Below are 20768 nucleotides of genomic sequence, written 5' to 3'. Positions count from 1 at the left end.
TATATCAGCATCTAAAGTAAGAAAAAGCTAACCCTGCATATAATCATTCTCACAGTTTAATAGAAGTATAAGTGGTTCCTTTCATGACAAATATAATATCAACACTCTGAACAGGTCCCAATTACATGTAAAAAATCATCAGGGGAAACAAAGAAACACATGTACTTATTTTTATCACACTTGCATTTTTATATGTAGGGAAAACATATACAATTATGGAATACTTTTATATAATCCAAGAACAAGAAGTGGAAAGATTCACTAATAGTAAAAAAATTAGCAACGAAAACTTCTGCAAATACTCCAATGCTAAAGAACCACAACAAATTATTTCACCTTCAAAACAGTAAAATAGGTCTATGCTATCCTGTGTGTCAAGGAATAACATTTACATAAAGAAGAAAATTTCTGGATGTGAAACTATGTTGACTTTATTTTGAAAAACCCAAATCCATGTATTTGAAAACAAAATCCAATATACCAAGAGAAGATACTGATCACAATATCTGCAGATCAACAAGTTAACATTATAAAAATGATGTTAAATCTGGATAATAATTATATACAGATATGTAATTAATAATTGATAGTTTAATCTATGTCATCTTTTAATTTTTTTTGTAGTCAATCCAAAAAAATCCCCATGTTTGCACAACGTATTTTTTCTGTACAGATAAGTTTGTTTTATTACTGAAAAATTCTAAAGTTTCATGCAAATGAAGTCTAAAATCAAAAGACTGACATGTTTACGAACTAAAACATATATGTGACTATTGTAAATTAAAAAAAGAAAAACAGAAGATAATTTTACTAAAAATATTTTATACCTACTTTTAGAACAATATTTTCGTGCTTATTTATTGAGAATTTCTCATGAAGACAAGTAACTTTTTTTCAAAAAATGTACATTTCACTGAAATTACTACAAGACACTGACCTTATTTATGTTCATCCAAACCATCACTTGTCAGTCTTTCCAATCATGTGAAATGACACACAACAGTAACCTTCACTGAGAATTAAATTTGGATTCAGAGTGTACAAATGTTTAAAGCAAAGTATAGATTCCATTCAGCAACTAAATTATAATGAAATAGTCCCCATCATCATAAGTAGGTCCATATCATTTTTATACAAAATGATAGTAACTGTAAATATGAAATTATAAGTGATGATTCTGTACAAATGAGCTGCGTTCAACAAATCAAACCCACTGTACCTGAAAACTTTCTAGACATAATTAAGTAACCTGATATTTCTTCGTAATGTTCTGTTTGGTGCTTTTTATGTATAAATACATAATACTTGCATGCATTTATTTTGAAATCATGTTACATCTGCAACCTCATGCTTCTCACTTTTAATTAATGTTAAGTGTCCTAAAATTAAATAGTCTGTCCACAGAGTGCCCCCATTCTATCCTGTTCTTTTTCTATGGCCAACCATTCAAGTAACAAACACTGTTTACCTATCAAAGGATTTTCAATAAGTATTCTAGACACGTGGTATCAGGTATATTTGAGATCTATATAGGTTTTGTTAAAATAATGTATATATATATATATATATATATATATATATATATATATATATATATATATATATATATATATATATATATTGCCAGGTGCTACTTTTGTAAGTTTCTGAATAGCTGAATAAGACGCTTTAGTGCTTGCTGACATTAGTGCTACATCCTTGAATGCCAACCATCATTTGCTTATAATATAACAACTCTATAACATCTGGATTAACTGCATATACATATACTTGTAAAATAACCATTCTGTAACATCTGGACAATTGAATATACTTATTTTTGCAATGAGTCAAAGTTGTTTCTATTTATTTTTTATATTCGCTTATTTACAGTGGTATGCTTTAAGTATTTGTGAAGTCTTGATTTTTAAATTAATGAGCAATATTTAAAGGCATATTAAGCAACGTTGGTAAAGACAAAAATGAAAGATTAAACAATGGAATATTCAAATTTAAAGCATGAAAGATCAGATAAAAAAATTAATAATTATTTAATTAGGAATGCAACAATCATTTCGTGATCAAAATATATCATGGCTTATGTTCATTTTTTTTCCAAGAATTCTGTTTTCAACATGTGCAATTTAAGCATTCTTTCTTTATTTAATGGGTTGAACAATTACTCAGGGGTACCAGACAGATTGTAATAGGATAACAATTACTCTGGGCTAATGAACAGTGTATTGGGTATAGCAATTACTCTGGGCTAATGGACAGATTGTAATGGGTAAACCAACTACTCAAGGCTACTGGACAAATTTTATTGGGTAAACCAATTACTCAGGGCTACTGGACTGACTGTATGAAATGTTTACAATGACATGCATTTATCACAGACATTAACAAATCCATGAAGTCAAAAATGAGACAGCACAGTAATTTTCAGTAGTTAATTGAAAAGTAAAATTTAAAAAACTAGAAATTTCTGATACAGATGAGAGTCAAAAGACTCCAAAACGTACCATTTTAAGTGCTTTATGATGATAGCTACTTATATCACAACTTTCCAATGAAATTCTGTATTTAAAAGTACATGTAGACTAGTTCAATGAATATGTTTCTTCAAACACAAAGGTTACCGATAACTGCATTAATGCAAAAATAAATAAAATGAATTAAGTTATCCACTCAAAAGATGAACTCCTACTATTTACTTGCACAGTTCAAAATTAAAGTAACATGTATAAATCTTGAACAACATTCTACTTAAATATGACAAATACTACATACAATATACACATAAAATGAAAACATCATTTCATATACAGTATGATAACTCAAAAAGACTATCTGTGTATAACTAATAAATGTAAATTTTCCTTGACTGTAAAGACATCATAAATTACAAATTTCACAAACAGCGACATCAAGAATTATAAATTGTAAAAACAGCAACATCAGGAATTAGAAATTACAAATTTCAAAATGTAATTTGATATTTATTTCTAAATGAAAAAAAATCAATTTGCACTAATCATTTAAATTGGAGAGAATGTAAAGGATACATGTTTAAAACACCAAACTCTTATTCTTTAACATGTATGCATTACGCACAGTTAAAATTACAAAATCTAAACCCATAAAAGCATATGCCAATCTATGATACAATGTTCTTATCAAACCACATCAGAATCGACTGAATGTTTCTTGAGCTGTGCCAGTTATAAGCAAGATCCCACGTGAAGTTATTATTAAGTTAATTAACAAAGGCTATAACTCCATCCAAAATGAAGTTAACAAAACCCATTCAACCTTACCCTGGCATATTGTTCATACAAGACTTCAACTTAGCTGACAATGACAAATGTTTAAATGAAACTTGCTAATATTGTCTTTACAACCTGTCATTTCTATCATACTATGATGCAGCCACGTGAATCATGATATTGTCATGTACTTATAAGTGTTGATATTGTCATGTACTTATAAGTGTTGATACTGTCATATACTTGTAAGTGTTGATATTGTCATGTACTTATAAGTGTTGACATTGTCATGTACTTATAAGTGTTGACACTGTCATGTACTTATAAGTGTTGATATTGACATGTACTTATAAGTGTTGAGATTGTCATATACTTATAAGTGTTGATACTGTCATATACTTATAAGTGTTGATATTGTCATGTACTTATAAGTGTTGATATTGTCATGTACTTATATGTGTTGATATTGTCATATACTTATAAGTGTTGATATTGTCATGTACTTATATGTGTTGATATTGTCATGTACTTATAAGTGTTGATATTGTCATGTACTTATATGTGTTGATATTGTCATGTACTTATAAGCGAAAAAAGAAGTTAGTTATCTACTTTGTCTGACCCACTAATATGACAAGAATGTATACAAATGACCAAGAGCAAAAGGTATATCTAGATTACTAGTGATATATATATATATGTGTGTGTATATATATATATATATATATATATATATATATATATATATATATATATATATATATATATATATATATATATTTATAGATACATACACACACACAAAGTGATAAAGGGATATACTGACTGCTTTTAAAGTATTGATCAATGAACAAAAAGTGTAAACAACAGAGAGATGGATGGAGTTTCTGCTGGACAATAACAAAAACTATTCAACCTGAAGAATTCCCAGTAGCTCATGGCATATATTGACCACTAGCCTGTATAAAGCTTAAGTGAGATATCCTGAATGAGTCTGGGTATTTTTACATTACAATGAAAGCATTACTTATGGATGGAAAATAGGCAAAAGCATACAAAATATTTAAACAGAAGGATTGTGAATAGTACAAAGCATATTCACACCACCAGTCTAATAAATGCACCAAAGTTCCACAGCATTAGTGTAATAAAGAAACGAAGTTTCATAGATATTTTATTTGTAGCTAGTTTGGTAGTTTTGCCAAACAAATGATCGTGAAGATGATGGACAGAAACAGAAGTGGACAATATCATAACAAATAATAAAACTGAAAGTGTGAATAGCAAATGGTCACAAATCCAATACATGTACCAGGGTTCAGAGAGATGTTTTTAACAGTTTGGGAGTTCTGATTTGGAAGTGAAAGTATGGCAACTGAATGGCTCAAAGAATGAACCAAAGAATTACAAATACTACACATGAAGAATTATGAACAGCAAAAGACATATCAACACCACTGCTATAATACATGTACAAAATATCAAAGACACATCTTCAAAGGTTTTGAAGTTTTGCCCCATAAATATAAGGCATACATCCTCCACTAGCCTAATTTATAAACCATGTATTATCTTGAACAGTTTCCAGGTTACACTCCTGAACAAGAATATTTGCACTGAAAAAATTCATGGATATGTTTCCCGTATATACCTGTTCAGTATGGGGGGTTGGCTTATACACGAATGGGCTTATACGCGAGTATATACAGTAGTCCATTTGTATTACATATTAGCTAGATACCAGGTAAATTATACCTCAGATGGTTTCAGTTATGCTCCAGAAACAAAAATGTTTAGGGAAAGACATACAGACTGAAACAGGAACTGCTATGTATCCTTATGTGTTACATATCATGGCATAAAAAGCAAATATAACAACTATATAGGTTTCCAGTGTTTCCCTTTACTCTCATTTGTGCATCAGAGACCCCAAACTGTTTTATCTGACCCCAGTTCTGAACACCAATGTATGTTTGTTCACTCAATCTGACCCCCAGTTCTGACACCAAGGGAACATTTACTATCAATCTTATAACCCTAAGAGAAATACTGCTGCAGCATCTACAAAATGTCACGTCTAACTTGGGCATATTTAGATTTGGAGTTGCAGTAGTTCAGCTGGTAGAGCATCAGACTCTTAGTTCAGGGTCCTGGGTTCAATACCCAGCATGGAATGGCTACGTAAATGTACCCTTGACAAAGGCACTTAACTCCCATTTCTCTGGCATGATAGCCAATATCAGGTTAAAAGTGCCTTCAAAATCCACATACATAACAAAAATCATTAAGTGGAAAGATGCTCAAATGGCTAAAAAAAATTTCAGCAATTCATTATGAGACATTTATTCCTTTCTAATGGCTGAGTGTTGAAACCATCTCTGATATGCTTCTGTGATAACAAGATTTTCAAATAAATTGCTGTGGTGGATATGTCAGATATCTGATTGGTACCACTTTTATTCAGGACCAACTAGGTCTCATGAGAAGACTTTTGGTGAAAACCCCGTGTTGACATATCCATCCTTCTGGAAGGAGTAAAGATAACAACCTTTTCAAGATGGTCACTGTCGTAGCCATAATGAGGGTCAGTGTGTATCATTTTCATTTAGGACCAACCAGACATCATAACAATTATTCTGGTGAAAACCCCATGTCAATATGACTGTCTATTATAGAGTAGCGATAACAAGATTTTTAATATGGCTGCTGTGATGGCTATATTGAACTTCAGATCAGTGCCATTTTTGTTTTGAACCATCATGACATTATAAGACATCTTTTAGTGAAAAGCCAATACTGATATGACCATGTATTCTGGAGGAGTGGTGATAACAAGATTTTTCAAGATGGCCACTGAGGTGGCCAAATGAGACATTAGATCGGCACCATTTTCATTTAGGATCAACTTCCATGTCATTATGACCATCCGTTGAGCAGGAAAAGCTGGCCTCTATGGCAGCCATATTTGACGTTAAACCAATTCCATTTTTATTCAGGACCAATTAGACATCATAAGAAGTTTTCTGGTGATAACCCCATATCAAAATGTCTTTACAATCAGGAGGAGTAGTGACAAGATTTCATTATGTCTGTCATAATGGCAATAATGGATGTCCAATTGACATCGTTTTCATATAGGACCAACTAGACCATGAAATAAATATGTGTTTAAAGTCTTATGTCAATCTTACAAGTAGTTTAAGTGGAGCAGTGATAAAAAACTTGTGCTAATGGATGGAGAATGGACAACAGATCATCCAATAATTTCTTCTGATCACTGGAGCTAAAAGGTCATTTTTCTTCCCTTCATTTTCTCCTATCATATTTATACGCTAGACATGTCATCTGTATGGATAACCTTTAACCAGAGTCCTCCTGGTTTCTGTACAACTCCCTCCTTTTTACCCCTGTTTTCAAACAGGTTGTACTTTCTCAGCGTGATCCGTGATGTATATTCTTGTTTCCTTTCCATGGGAATGGTGGCAAAACCCATAAATTGGTCCTTGATGATATTCTGGTTCCACACCTAAACAGAGAAAAAATAAACTAAAATACAAAAATGAAAAACATGTTAGTCCTGATTCAGTCCTCTAATAGTGTGGCATTTTTGCAATGTTTTATATCTGAGGTACTGTCCATTGGACACTAATTTATTACTTTTAAGACTTTTAGCACATCTTTGCTGATGTTGTACTTTTGCAAGTGACTAACTGATTGCCAATTTAGTAAAATTAAATTACAAGCAAAATAACTCTTTACATTACAAATGTTTATGGGTCTTTACAAAAAACTGGATTTAGTAAGCTTTTTGCTTCAATACACTAAATGTGCGGTATGGACATATTTTTTTGATTCATAATGAGGTTTGCTATGCATGAATGTTAGTAGTAACAGGGTTCTAATGAGATCAGATTCGTTTCAAATCTTATATTTTACTCTCTTCCTCCAGAATGAATAAAGCTTTGTTCAATTCAAAAGTCTACTCAATGAAAGAGTCACAATTTCCTGTTTTTGGCATTTTAGTATAGAATGCAACTCCTTTATGAATTCCAGTCATGACTGATGCATTATCAGCTGAAAATCCCATAGAGTTCTGCCAACTTATGTTCATTCAAAGCATTATCAAGCAGATCAAAATTGTTTTCTTCAGTGGAATCTACTGTTAATTCTAGTAATGAAAGAAGAGCACTCTGACTTTGCCCTTTTTGTTGTCAAAGTCTCTTACACAGACTGGGTACAACTTTTTGTCATCATAATCACTGCTCCTGTCTGTTGCAATACTAAACAGTCCAATTTTCATGGCTTCTGCAATTTTAAGCGAATTATCTTCAGCTAAACAACTAACAATATAAGATGATTCTGTTCTTGCACATGTATATTTTCTGCAATTTTGGAATCAGGAAATATTTGTTTGAACAAAGGACCAACATAGTCTTCTACTGCTAGGGGTAGTCCGTGTTCTATTAAGAACTCGGTAAATAATACCTCTGCATTTATAAAATTTGTGTCCACATTTAGTTCTGCTGTAAAAAAGAAGTCATCTTAGTATTGGAGTTAGTAAAATGAGCTAATTCAACGTTTCCTTGTTTTACCACCATGACAAATATTAAAATCCTTTCCACACAGCCTGCAATGGGCGTGAAGCTGCCCTAGAATGGAATGCTGTATTGTGTAATTCATGTATTCATCTTTGCATCAGTTTTTCAGCTTTTTCTAATCCATCTGTGAAATTATCTGAAAAACATTTTTTCTCTAACACACGCATTGACTAGAATAAATTTGACGAATTTTAATGCCAAATACCTACAGACTGGATCTTCACCAGAGATAAATTAGAACAAAGAATCTGAAAGTGAAGATTAAAAATTAGAAAACCAGTCTGTTCTCTCCTAACTAAGCCATACAGCTGCTATAAATAGAAACCGAGATCAAAAGTTTGAAAGTAGAAACCAGTATGTTTCTTGGAAATAGGGCAGCTGCTATAAATTTAACATAATACTGTACAGTTAGGAAAGTACATGCAAGTCTACGGACAAGCGTACTGTTACGTCGTTGTTACATAGAAACTGTCTTTTCTAAACTACGGTCTGAAAGATTATTGGGATGTTAATAATAATGAGAAAACAAATTATTAATTTTTCTGCGAGGGGTATATACTGAAAACGCATAATCTAAATACATTTACGCATAAGGCATAATTTAGTGAATAAAAGCGTAATGATTATGCCAAAAGCATAATGATTATGCCAAAAGCGTAATGTCTGGCATGTATGCTTATTATATTTCAGTTTATTTATGTTATAGCTTTGAACATCAATATCTAAATCAATAAGGCCAAGGTAAGTGTGTAAAATTTCCACCTTCCTGCTGGTTTGATACCACTAATGTCATTGTGGACTTGGGCAAAATAGGTGTATCCAGTTCATCTGACCACTTGGATTTTTAGGAATATCAAGCAAATTTAACCTACAAATTGGATATTTCACGATATTAAAAGAAATAATACATTTGAACAATAAACAATGAATTGCTTCTTATGATCACTAAGTCTTGCAAATCTGAATGCAACAAAAAGATAAATAACTCGGGTGTAGTCTACATTCACATGATGCTTATAATACCGGTTAAAAACTTTGGCTGCACAGCTTGTTACAGTCCCAATTTCAAGAAGAGGAAATATTCTGGTGCCTCAGAGACACCAGAGGCTAAAAACCCAGAAAGCCAAAGAAAAAAGTACTTTTCAAATGGAATATGACACTATGGAACAAAAACAATGTTTTAAAAATATTTGGCTATGGAATTCACCTGCAATTTAAAAAGAGTCTTTTAAAAATATTTGGGTTATGGAATTCACTTGGAATATAAAAACAGTGTTTTAAAAATATTTGGTTATGGAATTCACTTGCAATATAAAAACAGTGTTCTAAAAATATTTGGTTATGGAATTCACTTGCAATACAGAAACAGTGTTTTAAAAATATTTGGTTATGGAATTCACTTGCAATATAAAAACAGTGTTTTAAAAATATTTGGTTATTGAATTCAGTTGCAATACAAAAACAGGAATGCATGCTAAGACCATGACAATGTTGTTAATTGTCCATCTGCATTGTGCTGAAGTGGATGCATTTTATCCAGTTCTAGAAATTGACCGTTGGAACAGATCTTTATGCAAACCAAGCTAATTTTCATGGGCAGCTGTACCAAAGTCTCATCTTTTTGTTGTAATTTATCACAAATCAATGGATGAAAATCCTGATTATTCTGTGACCATGATTCAGACTGGTCATCAATGGCAGTAACAGATTTGGATGCCTGGCTTCTAGATGACCTGGATCAGGTGGACAGTAATCATCATTGTCCTGCACAGTGAGCAGTGGACAGTAGTCAGCATTGTCCTTCACAGTAAGCAATGACTGCATTAGGACAGTAATCATCATTGCCCTGCACAGTAAGCAGTGGACAGTAATCATCATTGACCTCCACAGTAAGCTGTGGACAGTAGTCATCACTGTCCTTCACAGTAAGCAGTGTCTGCATTAAGACAGTAACCAGCATTGCCCTTCACAGTAAGCAGAGGACAGCAATCATCGTTGTCCTTCACAGTAAGCAGTGAACAGTAGTCATTTTCCTTCACAGTAAGCAGTGGACAGTAGTCATTATTGTCCTTCACAGTAAGCAGTGGACAGTAATCAGCATTGCCCTTCACAGTAAACAGTGGATAGTAATCATCATTGTCCTTCACATTAAGCAGTGTACAGTAGTCATCACTGTCCTTCACAGTAACCAGTGGACAGTAGTCATCATTGTCCTTCACAGTAAGCAGTGGACAGTAATCAGCATTGCCCTTCACAGTAAGCAGTGGATAGTAATCATCACTGTCCTTCACATTAAGCAGTGGACAGTAGTTATCATTGTCCTTCACAGTAAGCAGTGGACAGTAGTCATCATTGTCCTCCACAGTAAGTAATGTCTGCATTATGCTGAATTTAATCAAATTTAATAATCTGACATAAAATATAAAAATATTATTATGTGTACTTCTTTATATTTGCAGGTTTCATTATAAGGGCGGATATTAATGTCTATCTGCATTTACAAGTGAGTCGGTAACTACGTTTTGTCTTCTTGCCTAATGAAATGTGGGACCAGTTGGTTGTGGTCAGGACCAGTAGTGTAATCAGTTCAAACTGGTCCTGTGGAATTGCATGAGTTTTGGGCAAGTGTCACACAATGGCCTGGACCTGCATGTCAAATCCTTGAGGCCTTCTACAATAGGGTAAAAATTTCTACTGCACACATACAAATCTGCATATACCAGAACTCAAAATCTAAGCCATGACCACTAACATTATCACACCATCCAAACCTTGTATTTGTGATGTCATACAGTGTGAAAGCTATCACACCATCCGAACCTCATATTTATGATGTCATACAGTGTGAAAGCTATCACACCATCCAAACCTCGTATTTGTGATATCATACAGTGTGAAAGCTATCACACCATCCGAACCTCATATTTGTGATGTCATACAGTGTGAAAGCTATCACACCATCCAAACCTCACATTTGTGATGTCATTCAGCGTGAAAGCTATCACACCATCCAAACCTTGTATTTGTGATGTCATTCAGTGTGAAACTATCACACCATCCAAACCTTGTATTTGTGATGTCATACAGTGTGAAAGCTATCACACCATCCAAACCATTCAGCGTGAAAGCTATCACATCATCCAAACCTCGTATTTGTGATGTCATACAGTGTGAAAGCTATCACACCATCCAAACCTCATATTTGTGATGTCATACAGTGTGAAAGCTATCACACCATCCAAACCTCGTATTTGTGATGTCATACAGTGTGAAAGCTATCACACCATCCGAACCTTGTATTTGTGATGTCATACAGTGTGAAAGCTATCACACCATCCAAGCCTCATATTTGTGATGTCATACAGTGTGAAAGCTATCACACCATCCAAACCTCGTATTTGTGATGTCATACAGTGTGAAAGCTATCACACCATCCGAACCTTGTATTTGTGATGTCATACAGTGTGAAAGCTATCACACCATCCAAACCTCATATTTGTGATGTCATACAGTGTGAAAGCTATCACACCATCCAAACCTTGTATTTGTGATGTCATTCAGCGTGAAACTATCACACCATCCAAACCTTCTATTTGTGATGTCTATTAATGACCATTGAGGGAGGAATTGGTTGTGTGGTAAGATGATGTAATGCCACATGATAAGGCTTAGTCAGTGGCCAACACTTGGATAGGGGTGTTGTACATGTACCTTAAAATTGAGAAGCAGACAGGGAATTATGCAAGAGACTGTTATTAACCTCTTACTTGCTGTCTTCATGGGGTTTGTTGGAGGGGGGGGCATGAGCAGAGCTATTCCTATTGGTTGGCATTGGCAGCAGAATTCAAAGAGCCAGCCAAATTAAATAATCTTACGTAACATAGCATGATCATATAGAGTACCATGTGATCAGTCAATTCTCTGATTTTTCAAATGTACATGTGACAATGAATGTAGAGTTTCACTTCTCTGGCTTTTCAAAGGTACAGAAAATGGATTTTGAGTCTCCACATCAAACTTTTTTTATGGATCTGTGCTGGCCCACCACCACCCCAGTCACCACCCATTAATGACTACATCGTAGGTTGTGCCCTTATGTTGTTCATGTGCATGGGGCTACCATGGGATAGGATATTTTTTCACCCAATCAGATACTCATAAGCTATACTAATAACGTAAAGGTCATGCCCGTTAAATACACTTCTTTTACAGTTTTAAATAGGAACAATATAAGAATATTTTCTTCATGCTGGGATCAGCCTAGCTCTATTCTACAAATCTGGGATCAACCCAGAATACATTTGCATGCTGGGATCAGCCTAGCACATAGTCTACTTAAGTTAGGATCAGCCCAGAATACACTTGAATGCTGAGATAAGCCTAGCACAGATTTTACTTGAGCTGGAATCAGTCTAGTACAGTCCACAGAAGCTGGAATCAGCCCAGATTACACTTTAATGCTGGGATCAGCCTAGCACCAATTATCCTTGAGCTGGGATTGGCCTGTAATACACAGTAATGCTGGGATCAGCCTAGCATAGATTTACTTGAAGATGGGATCAGCCCTGAATATACTCAAATGCTGGGATCAGCCTAGCACCAATTCTATTTGAACTGGCATTAGCCCTCAGCCCAGAATACACTGTAATGCTGGGATCAGCCTAGCACCTATTTGGAATCAGTCTTTTACATTGAGCTCGGATCAGCCTAGCACCAATTCTATTTGAGCTGGTATCAGCCCTCAGCCCAGAATACACTGTAATGCTGGGATCAGCCTAGCACTGATTGGGAATCAGTCTTTTATATTCTGTCAGCCACACTTTTCCCCAATCGCATACTAATAAGCTATACTTATAACGAAATGGTCATGACCATTAAATACATTACTTTCACAGTTTTAAATAGGAAAAATATAAGAATATTTTCTTCATGCTGGGATCAGCCTAGCTCTATCCCACGAATCTGGGATCAACCCAGAATACACTCTTATGCGGGGATCAGCCTAGCATAGATTTAGTTAAGATGGGATCAGCCTAGAATACATTAGCATGCTGGGATCAGCCTAGCACATAATCTACTTATGCTAGGATCAACCCAGAGTACCTTGTAATGCTGGGATCAGCCTAGCACTGATTGGAAATCAGTCTTTTACATTGAGCTGGGATCAGCCTAACACCAATTGTACTTGAGCTGGATCAGCCCAGAATACACTGTAATGCTGGGATCACCCTAGCACTGATTGGGAATCAGTCTTTCACATTCAGATTCTAGCCCATGAGTAACCCCAACAGAGAGAGCCAAATATTTTTAAAATAATGAAATTAGGTATTGATGTTATTTTATTTATGAATCTGATGTTGTAGAATATTGGTAATAATGAATAGTGGCACGTTTGAGAGATATTAGGGAGAGAGTGAGTGAGAGAGACAAATGCATATACTCATGTATCCTATATTTCTTACAATGCATGTATTAAATCATTTCTTGTAAAATTCAGTATTGTTTTGTTGTGCATAAACCTCATATTTGTGATGCCATACAGCGGGAAAGCTATCACACCATCCAAACCTCATATTTATGATGTCATACAGTGTGAAAGCTATCACACCATCCGAACCTCATATTTATGATGTCATACAGTGTGAAAGCTATCACACCATCCAAACCTCATATTTGTGATGTCATACAGTGTGAAAGCTATCACACCATCCAAACTTCATATTTGTGATGTCATACAGTGTGAAAGCTATCACACCATCCAAACCTCATATTTATGATGTCATACAGTGTGAAAGCTATCACACCATCCAAACCTCATATTTATGATGTCATACAGTGTGAAAGCTATCACACCATGCAAACCTCATATTTGTGATGTCATACAGTGTGAAAGCTATCACACCGTCCAAACTTCATATTTGTGATGTCATACAGTGTGAAAGCTATCACACCATCCAAACCTCATATTTGTGATGTCATACAGTGTGAAAGCTATCACACCATCAAAACCTCATATTTGTGATGCCATACAGTGTGAAAGCTATCACACCATCCAAACCTCATATTTGTGATGTCATACAGTGTGAAAGCTATCACACCATCCAAACCTCATATTTATGATGTCATACAGTGTGAAAGCTATCACACCATCCAAACCTCATATTTATGATGTCATACAGTGTGAAAGATATCACACCATCCAAACATCATATTTATGATGTCATACAGTGTGACAGCCATAATCACTCAGCCTGCATCATTGCATCCCTGTATATTGATTTTAATTACTGACTGGATGTAGATTCTTACCTCTATTATAATGTCTGTGTTGGGACTGGATCGGTAAAGTGTGACCCTCTCATTCCAGTCAGGATTTAGAGTGTTTACTTTGTGTGGTGTCCTCAGAGTCTTACCCTCCCACTTGATTACACAGTAGGGGTCAGCAGCTGAATTACACAAATTGATAACTTGTAAACTACACACTCTTAAATTTTGTATGACCTTACCTGAGAACTATATGGTGATAAATTTGGTAATCAAAGGTAAAAATGTACAAGAAATTTACATAAACTTGTACAGGTTTTTTCAAAAACGTATGAATTTGTTTAGTGATCTGTGAATATTGATTGATTTTTGCTCACAGACATGGTTCTGCCATAAACTCTAACATCTGATCAATTAATTACCATACATACTCATTTATAAGTATAGCCCCACTGCAAAATGAACAGAGACCTGCCATTGTTATATGTGCTGTTAGATATGGGTCTATTCAGTTTGTAAGGATTAATTAGTAGAACAAAGAAAGTAGACCCTAATCTACTGGCACATTATGTGATAGCAGATAAGAGTCTATCTTGTTTGGAACTGCATGTAAGCAAGTACATATGGTAGTTGGAATTGACATGTAAATGTAAGTATAGCCCCACTGCAAAATGAACAGAGACCTACCATTGTTATATGTGCTGTTAGATATGGGTCTATTCAGTTTGTAAGGAGTAATTAGTAGAACAAAGAAAGTACACCCTAATCTACTGGCACATTATGTGATGGCAGATAAGAGTATGTTTTTTGGAATTGACATGTAAGCAAGTAAATATGGTAGATTTGTTACCATACTTTATTCCTAAGATCTTTCTAGGATTTTAATCAAACAAGGTACACCCTGATTTGCTGCACATTATGTGCCATTAGAGGGAAATTATGATTTTCTTTCTGATTGATAATGCACCATTATTTGAAATATTTCATGAATTGCACAAGAAATTTAGACCAGTCTACACAATTTGAGTGATTTTTTATTGTCTGTACCCTAGCAATATAAACACATTAATTTTCATTTGTTCAATACTCCAACACTTCACAAGAGATCATGCTTAAAAGGAATTATGGGTAATATATGTATGACTATAACATTTGCTGAATAACACTCAGTGTTGTACATTATGTGGAGGATTGTAAATATCCCCTGTACTTTCCTATGCATGCCCTCCTGTCTGGCAAATATCAAGAAATTCACTATTTTTCTTTAGTACAGACCCATCCATGTCTATGTTGGCTGCACCCACAGTCAAAGTTGCAACAGGCAATAAAACTTTATGATGGCAGTGAAAAACCAGTTTTTATGATAGAAGTTGATATTAACACTTATAAATGTCCAAGTTTAATGTTCAGATGTTATATTAAAATTATTGTTTAGTGATATACTTTGAAATATTAGTGATATACTTTGAAACATTGGCTAACTTTTCATTAAATTCATATAGGTTAATTTCAAACAGAGCCTCGTGAAATCACTCAATGGCTGTAACAATAATAACAGCATATGTACAAAGCCTTGAGAAACAATCAACAGCTTTACAATATAACAAATGACTATTGGAAAGAGCTTTGAGAAACACTCATTTGCTCTATATTCAAACCTGCACTTATTATTGTTATTATTATTATTATTCCTCCTATTTCTATTGAATTGTAACAAACATTATTATTTGAACAAAGTCTGCAAAAAACACTGGATATAACCTCACAGGATCATGAAAATACTGCCTGAATACTATTTAACTGATCAAGCAGATATTTAAGCTGAAGTTGCTGATTTAAAACATGGCAATGAATGAATAAATAATAAGAAAGGTTTTAGTACACAGATGTATATTTGAAAACTTAGTTTTAGACCTGTCCAAAATTTGCTATAAAAGAAACAATATTTTCTTTGCATTTATTGATGTAAATATCATGAAATAACTAGGAATTATGATTCACGGAAAATAATAATACCTTTTCTTTGCACACTTCTTTATATGGTATTTGTAGTTAAAAAAATTACCACGCTCTGTCTAAACCTATGGAGCTCTTAAGAAGAACTTCTGAAACCTGAACAGGTCCCAGCAGAGATGCTGACAGGCCTTTTATACCTCCTGCGGATTTCTGAAGAATTCGGCGCTTGACAGTGAAAATTCTGCCTTTTGCTGGATAGCAACTGCAGGGAAATATTCTGCCAGCACATGTTTGCAGGAACAACCATACTTTGCTACCGATAGCAACAAAAATGCCCATTAATTACCAATTGAAATTAAAATCCTATATATAACCCAGAGTGTTTGCTAAGTGTGCATACAACAAATTTATTTCTCAATGGTCAAAATTTGTAATACAAATAAACGTTTAGCTTTAAAAGGAGTCATGTCGTAAGCATGTGCTAACCATTAAGCGAGATAATGACAGGAGTGTTCTAAATTTAGAAACAAGACAAATGCCATGGATAGTTACACATGCATTTCTGGCATAATAACATCATGAAATTTAAATGATAATTTATGATCAGTTTATATGGGAATAAGAAATATGCCTGGGAATCATAACAATCATAATTTAAGAGTTTAAATGATAATTTATGATCAGTTTATATGAGAATATGAAATATGTCTGGGAATCATACCAATCATAATTTAAGAGTTTAAATGATAATTTATTATCAGTTTATATGGGAATATGAAATATGCATTGGAATCATACCAATCATCGCTTGGTATTGCATAACAGTAGGTATTAATAAATAAATTAATATTGACTTTCGATGTTGAAAACACTCACCATCTAGCTACGATGTCCCCTCTACGAAATAGAGGCTCTAGTAGTACTACTACTACTACTACTACTCATGCTGCTTTACCATTGAAAGCTTTACAATTAATGAACTTAACTTGAAACTGTTTAAAAAATATAGAAGCACGATTTCCTGCCCATTACAGTATTATGATAAACAGGCAGATAAAGACTGAACACTAACAGTAGATGAGAGAAAAATCAGAAGAGAAAATTCCGGAGTACAGCTCTTTTCAGGTAAACCAGACAGTTAGACATATAAAAGTGTCTTTATGGGTTACCTGAGCACTTTATAAGTGTCTAAGGAACAGGTGATAGGTCAAGTGCAATGCAGACAACAAAATTAAGATGGCAAAGCTGTCAAAGCATGTTCATTATCTCAAAGTCTTTTTCCCCACTCCTAGCGCATATCACATTAATTTTCTTTGCACCTCTGAAATTGTGTCCCGAAAATTGAAGGACAGGGAGACACAATGTGCCCTGCCCTTGTAAACCTCTGTTCAACACAACACTCCTGTCATTATATATAAATAACATTTAAATGGATAAAAGTCAGATTGACACTTTATGTAAATTTTACTTACATTTTCCTTTGTCCTGTGCTTCTAGACCCTCAGCTTTTGCTATGGTAATCTGTGTGACAGCTACTTTTCTCCTGCCATAGATTCGAGCACAGCATTTTCCTGGCTGGGGCTCATCATGGACTAACTCACTAAAACACCAAGTGACAAGTTATTATATCAGGACCTAGTTAAGTTTGTTATAACTTTCTATTCTTGTGACACGATTTTGAACTTTAAAAAGGAAGCAACACTACTACATATAAATTTAGCCTCATATCCCACCAGTCGTTTAACTAGTCTTAAGGCAGGGCTGGATGATTCATAACCATATTAGTCATTGACCTAGTCTTAACACATTAACCCCTGGCAACGAGTTAACGTTGCAGGAGGTAGTAGCCTACTGCCAAGTTCTATAGCATCATGGTCATGCATGATACACTAAAGTGGGTGGTATTATAGAAAGGTAGATAAATGTAGCTCTACAATGATACCAAATAATCTGGAATTTCTAGTTGCACTACAAAATACAGAGATAAAAACCTCAATTTTTGGACCTGATTTTTTCTACCCAAAATTGGCCATTGGGTTCGAATCTGATTTTGTGTCTGGATTTTAGACTTTTTGGTCTCAGATCTAAGGCAAACCGGCCATGATACAAAAAGCCAATGAAAAATGATGTTTCTAACACAACTAGGCAGTATGTTATTAAAAGATCACCTGGGATTTTGTGTTTTTGGATGCATTCAAAATAGCTTTCAAAATGTGTTTCCTACTCGAATTTCAGGCGAAAACGACAAAAACCTCTGGGGTTGTGATAAGGAAGGGCTGGATGATTCAAGTTGCAGCAGAAGACAGTTGTTATATGCATTCACCTTTTCTGGTTTGAGTGCTAGTGTGTCAACATATAATTTAAGACCATGTATTAACATGTTATAATAATATAAGACCATGTATTAGCATGTTATAATAATATAAGACCATGTATTAACATGTTATAATAATTTAAGATTGTGTATTAACATGTTATAATAATTTAAGACCGTGTATTAACATGTTATAATAAATCTGAGTATCAAGCAAATTTCAAACAAACTAGATCATGTGGATTATTTTAACCTAATGTCCATACACCTGAGAAGTATCATGACATAATACATTTTAAACGTATGTGTTTCTATTCCTATTATATACTTTGACACACAAATTCACCTGTGATCTACATCCTCGACAATATCTGATTGATTACTCCAACTGTACCATATATTTTTCCTTAGGTGGTGCTCTACAGTAACTGTTTCATATTTTGCATAGGGTTAGAACTTTTAAGAAAAAGAATTTCCCCAGGTTTCCTCACTGGTTATACTGGCTATTTAAAAAAGACCTTGTATATCTTAGGTATTGTTCAAAGAACCTTTAATTCCCTTTATTTTGGTGAATGGCTGATGGGTGTAATATGGGTTATAGAGTATACAGCTTGGCCTTACTCCAGATGTGCACCTTTCAAAAAAGTGCTAGCTCCACTTGGTCATTTTCATTTCCTGATCTTCAGAGGTAAATTGTAAAAAAAATAAGAGGAAGGAAAATGACATGAGTATATAATGAAAAGGTTACTGCATTTGTATGGGAAAATATAAGCTTGTTTTCTCGGATTATAACTGCACTCCCAAGATTGTGCAGTATTACTCAGAAAATACTCATATTTTCCCATAAAAATGCAAATTCAGATGTCTATCTCACATGATTTTTCAATAACTATGATAAAAAAGTTCATGCTAACAAAAAGGTTAAAAAATGTGAAAAAATATAAAATCTGTTGTAATGTCCTGATAATCATTGCAGGTCATCTAAAAATGAATACACATATACCCATCAAATTTCATTTATCTCACAAGGTCATTTTGTAACTGCAAAGAAAGTTTTTTTTGTAAAGAACACCGAGACCCAAAAGTATTAAAATGTTTCAACAAGCTGAAAAATTGCTGCTTTCTGCAATGACCTGAAAATCAAACTAAATCATCCACACACGAATACACATGTCTATCAAATATCATTTCTTTACCTCAAGTGCTTTTAATTAATTGTACAAGACTGTTTTCCAAAATATTCAGAGTTAAAAAAAACTGCAAAAGTCTGAAAAATGTATATAATAATGTGCAAATTTAATCATGTCACCCAATCATGACCATGATAAAATCTTACAATTTCAAGGTTCAAAGAGGTTCAAAGTCCATATGTTTGGTTTTTTTGGTCTTTCTGTGCAATAAAAATGATTCTGGATGTACATACTAAAAGCAGGAATATGATAATCTGTTTTGTTGACAGAGACCTTTGATATGCTGTACTTACAAAAGGTTGGGATTACTGCTTGCATACATCCTGAGTATGAAATCTCCAGCATTCCCAGGGTCAAAGGTTGAGGGTATAATAAGATATCTCCCCTTCTTTAGTTTGACACGATTGAAGATGCTGCGGGAGTTGACAAATGGTCCAGATGCTATTCGCTCAAGTCTGTCATGCATTCTGTACTTCCTGTTCATGTCCGCCTGATGACAAATGAAATAGCTATGTACAGTAAATACCTGTTCCATGAAACCCACCTGCATCTGTCTGTTAGTATAACCCATGGATTCATAAACTTTTCTTGAACAGTTGTCAGGCGTGAATGGAACACTTCACATATCAGCATATAAACTTTAGACCTATTGTAACTTTCTTCGATATTTTCAGTTGAATACACCAACTGATGTTTATGATATGCAGCTTTCTAACATTTTTATGCAAAGTTTAACATTGTTTACAGTGATGAAATATGCTTTCTGCTTTAGCCCATGAGACAGAGAAAGAAGTCTTCACATATCATTTTACACTGTTTAGCCCATGAGACAGAGAAAGAAGTCTTCACATATCATTTTACACTGTTTAGACCAACTAAACAAAGGTGTCAGCTGAATGAGCAATAAATGCAGAAGATATGTCACTTTAAAAAATTTAACACAACTAGTTGACAATGATGAACCAAGCTTAAGCAGATGAGACAAGACAGAAACTTCAAGCATATCAGTGTATAAACTTAGACCTAGTGTGATATGATCAAAGAGAAAAACTCCAACCATATCAGTGTATAAACTTAGACTTAGTGTGATATCATCAAAGAAAAAATCTCCAAGCATATCAGTGTATAAACTTAGACCTAGTGTGATATCATCAAAGAGAAAAACTCCAACCATATCAGTGTATAAACTTAGACCTAGTGT

General features: G+C 34.1%; 1 protein-coding gene across 1 annotated transcript in view; it reads right to left on the bottom strand.

Annotated features, from left to right (window-relative positions):
• Window positions 1-816: 816 nt before the first annotated feature.
• Window positions 817-20768, bottom strand: part of LOC149798694 (calpain-5-like) — a 61474-nt gene continuing 41522 nt past the window's right edge. The window contains exons 7-10 of the mRNA XM_089957534.1: window positions 19861-20057; window positions 17536-17663; window positions 14153-14289; window positions 817-6771 (exon numbers count right to left, since the gene is read on the bottom strand). Coding sequence (XP_089813660.1) covers window positions 6571-6771; window positions 14153-14289; window positions 17536-17663; window positions 19861-20057 — 663 coding nt within the window. The 3' untranslated portion in view covers window positions 817-6570. The remainder of the gene's footprint in view (window positions 6772-14152; window positions 14290-17535; window positions 17664-19860; window positions 20058-20768) is intronic.

Source organism: Sinohyriopsis cumingii, chromosome 5 (genome assembly GCF_028554795.1).
Source record: "Sinohyriopsis cumingii isolate HCF-2022 chromosome 5, ASM2855479v2, whole genome shotgun sequence".
NCBI classification, from domain to species: Eukaryota; Metazoa; Mollusca; class Bivalvia; order Unionida; family Unionidae; genus Sinohyriopsis; species Sinohyriopsis cumingii.
The sequence above is the reverse complement of the archived record's forward strand: the minus strand, read 5'-3'. Positions and strand labels throughout refer to the sequence as shown.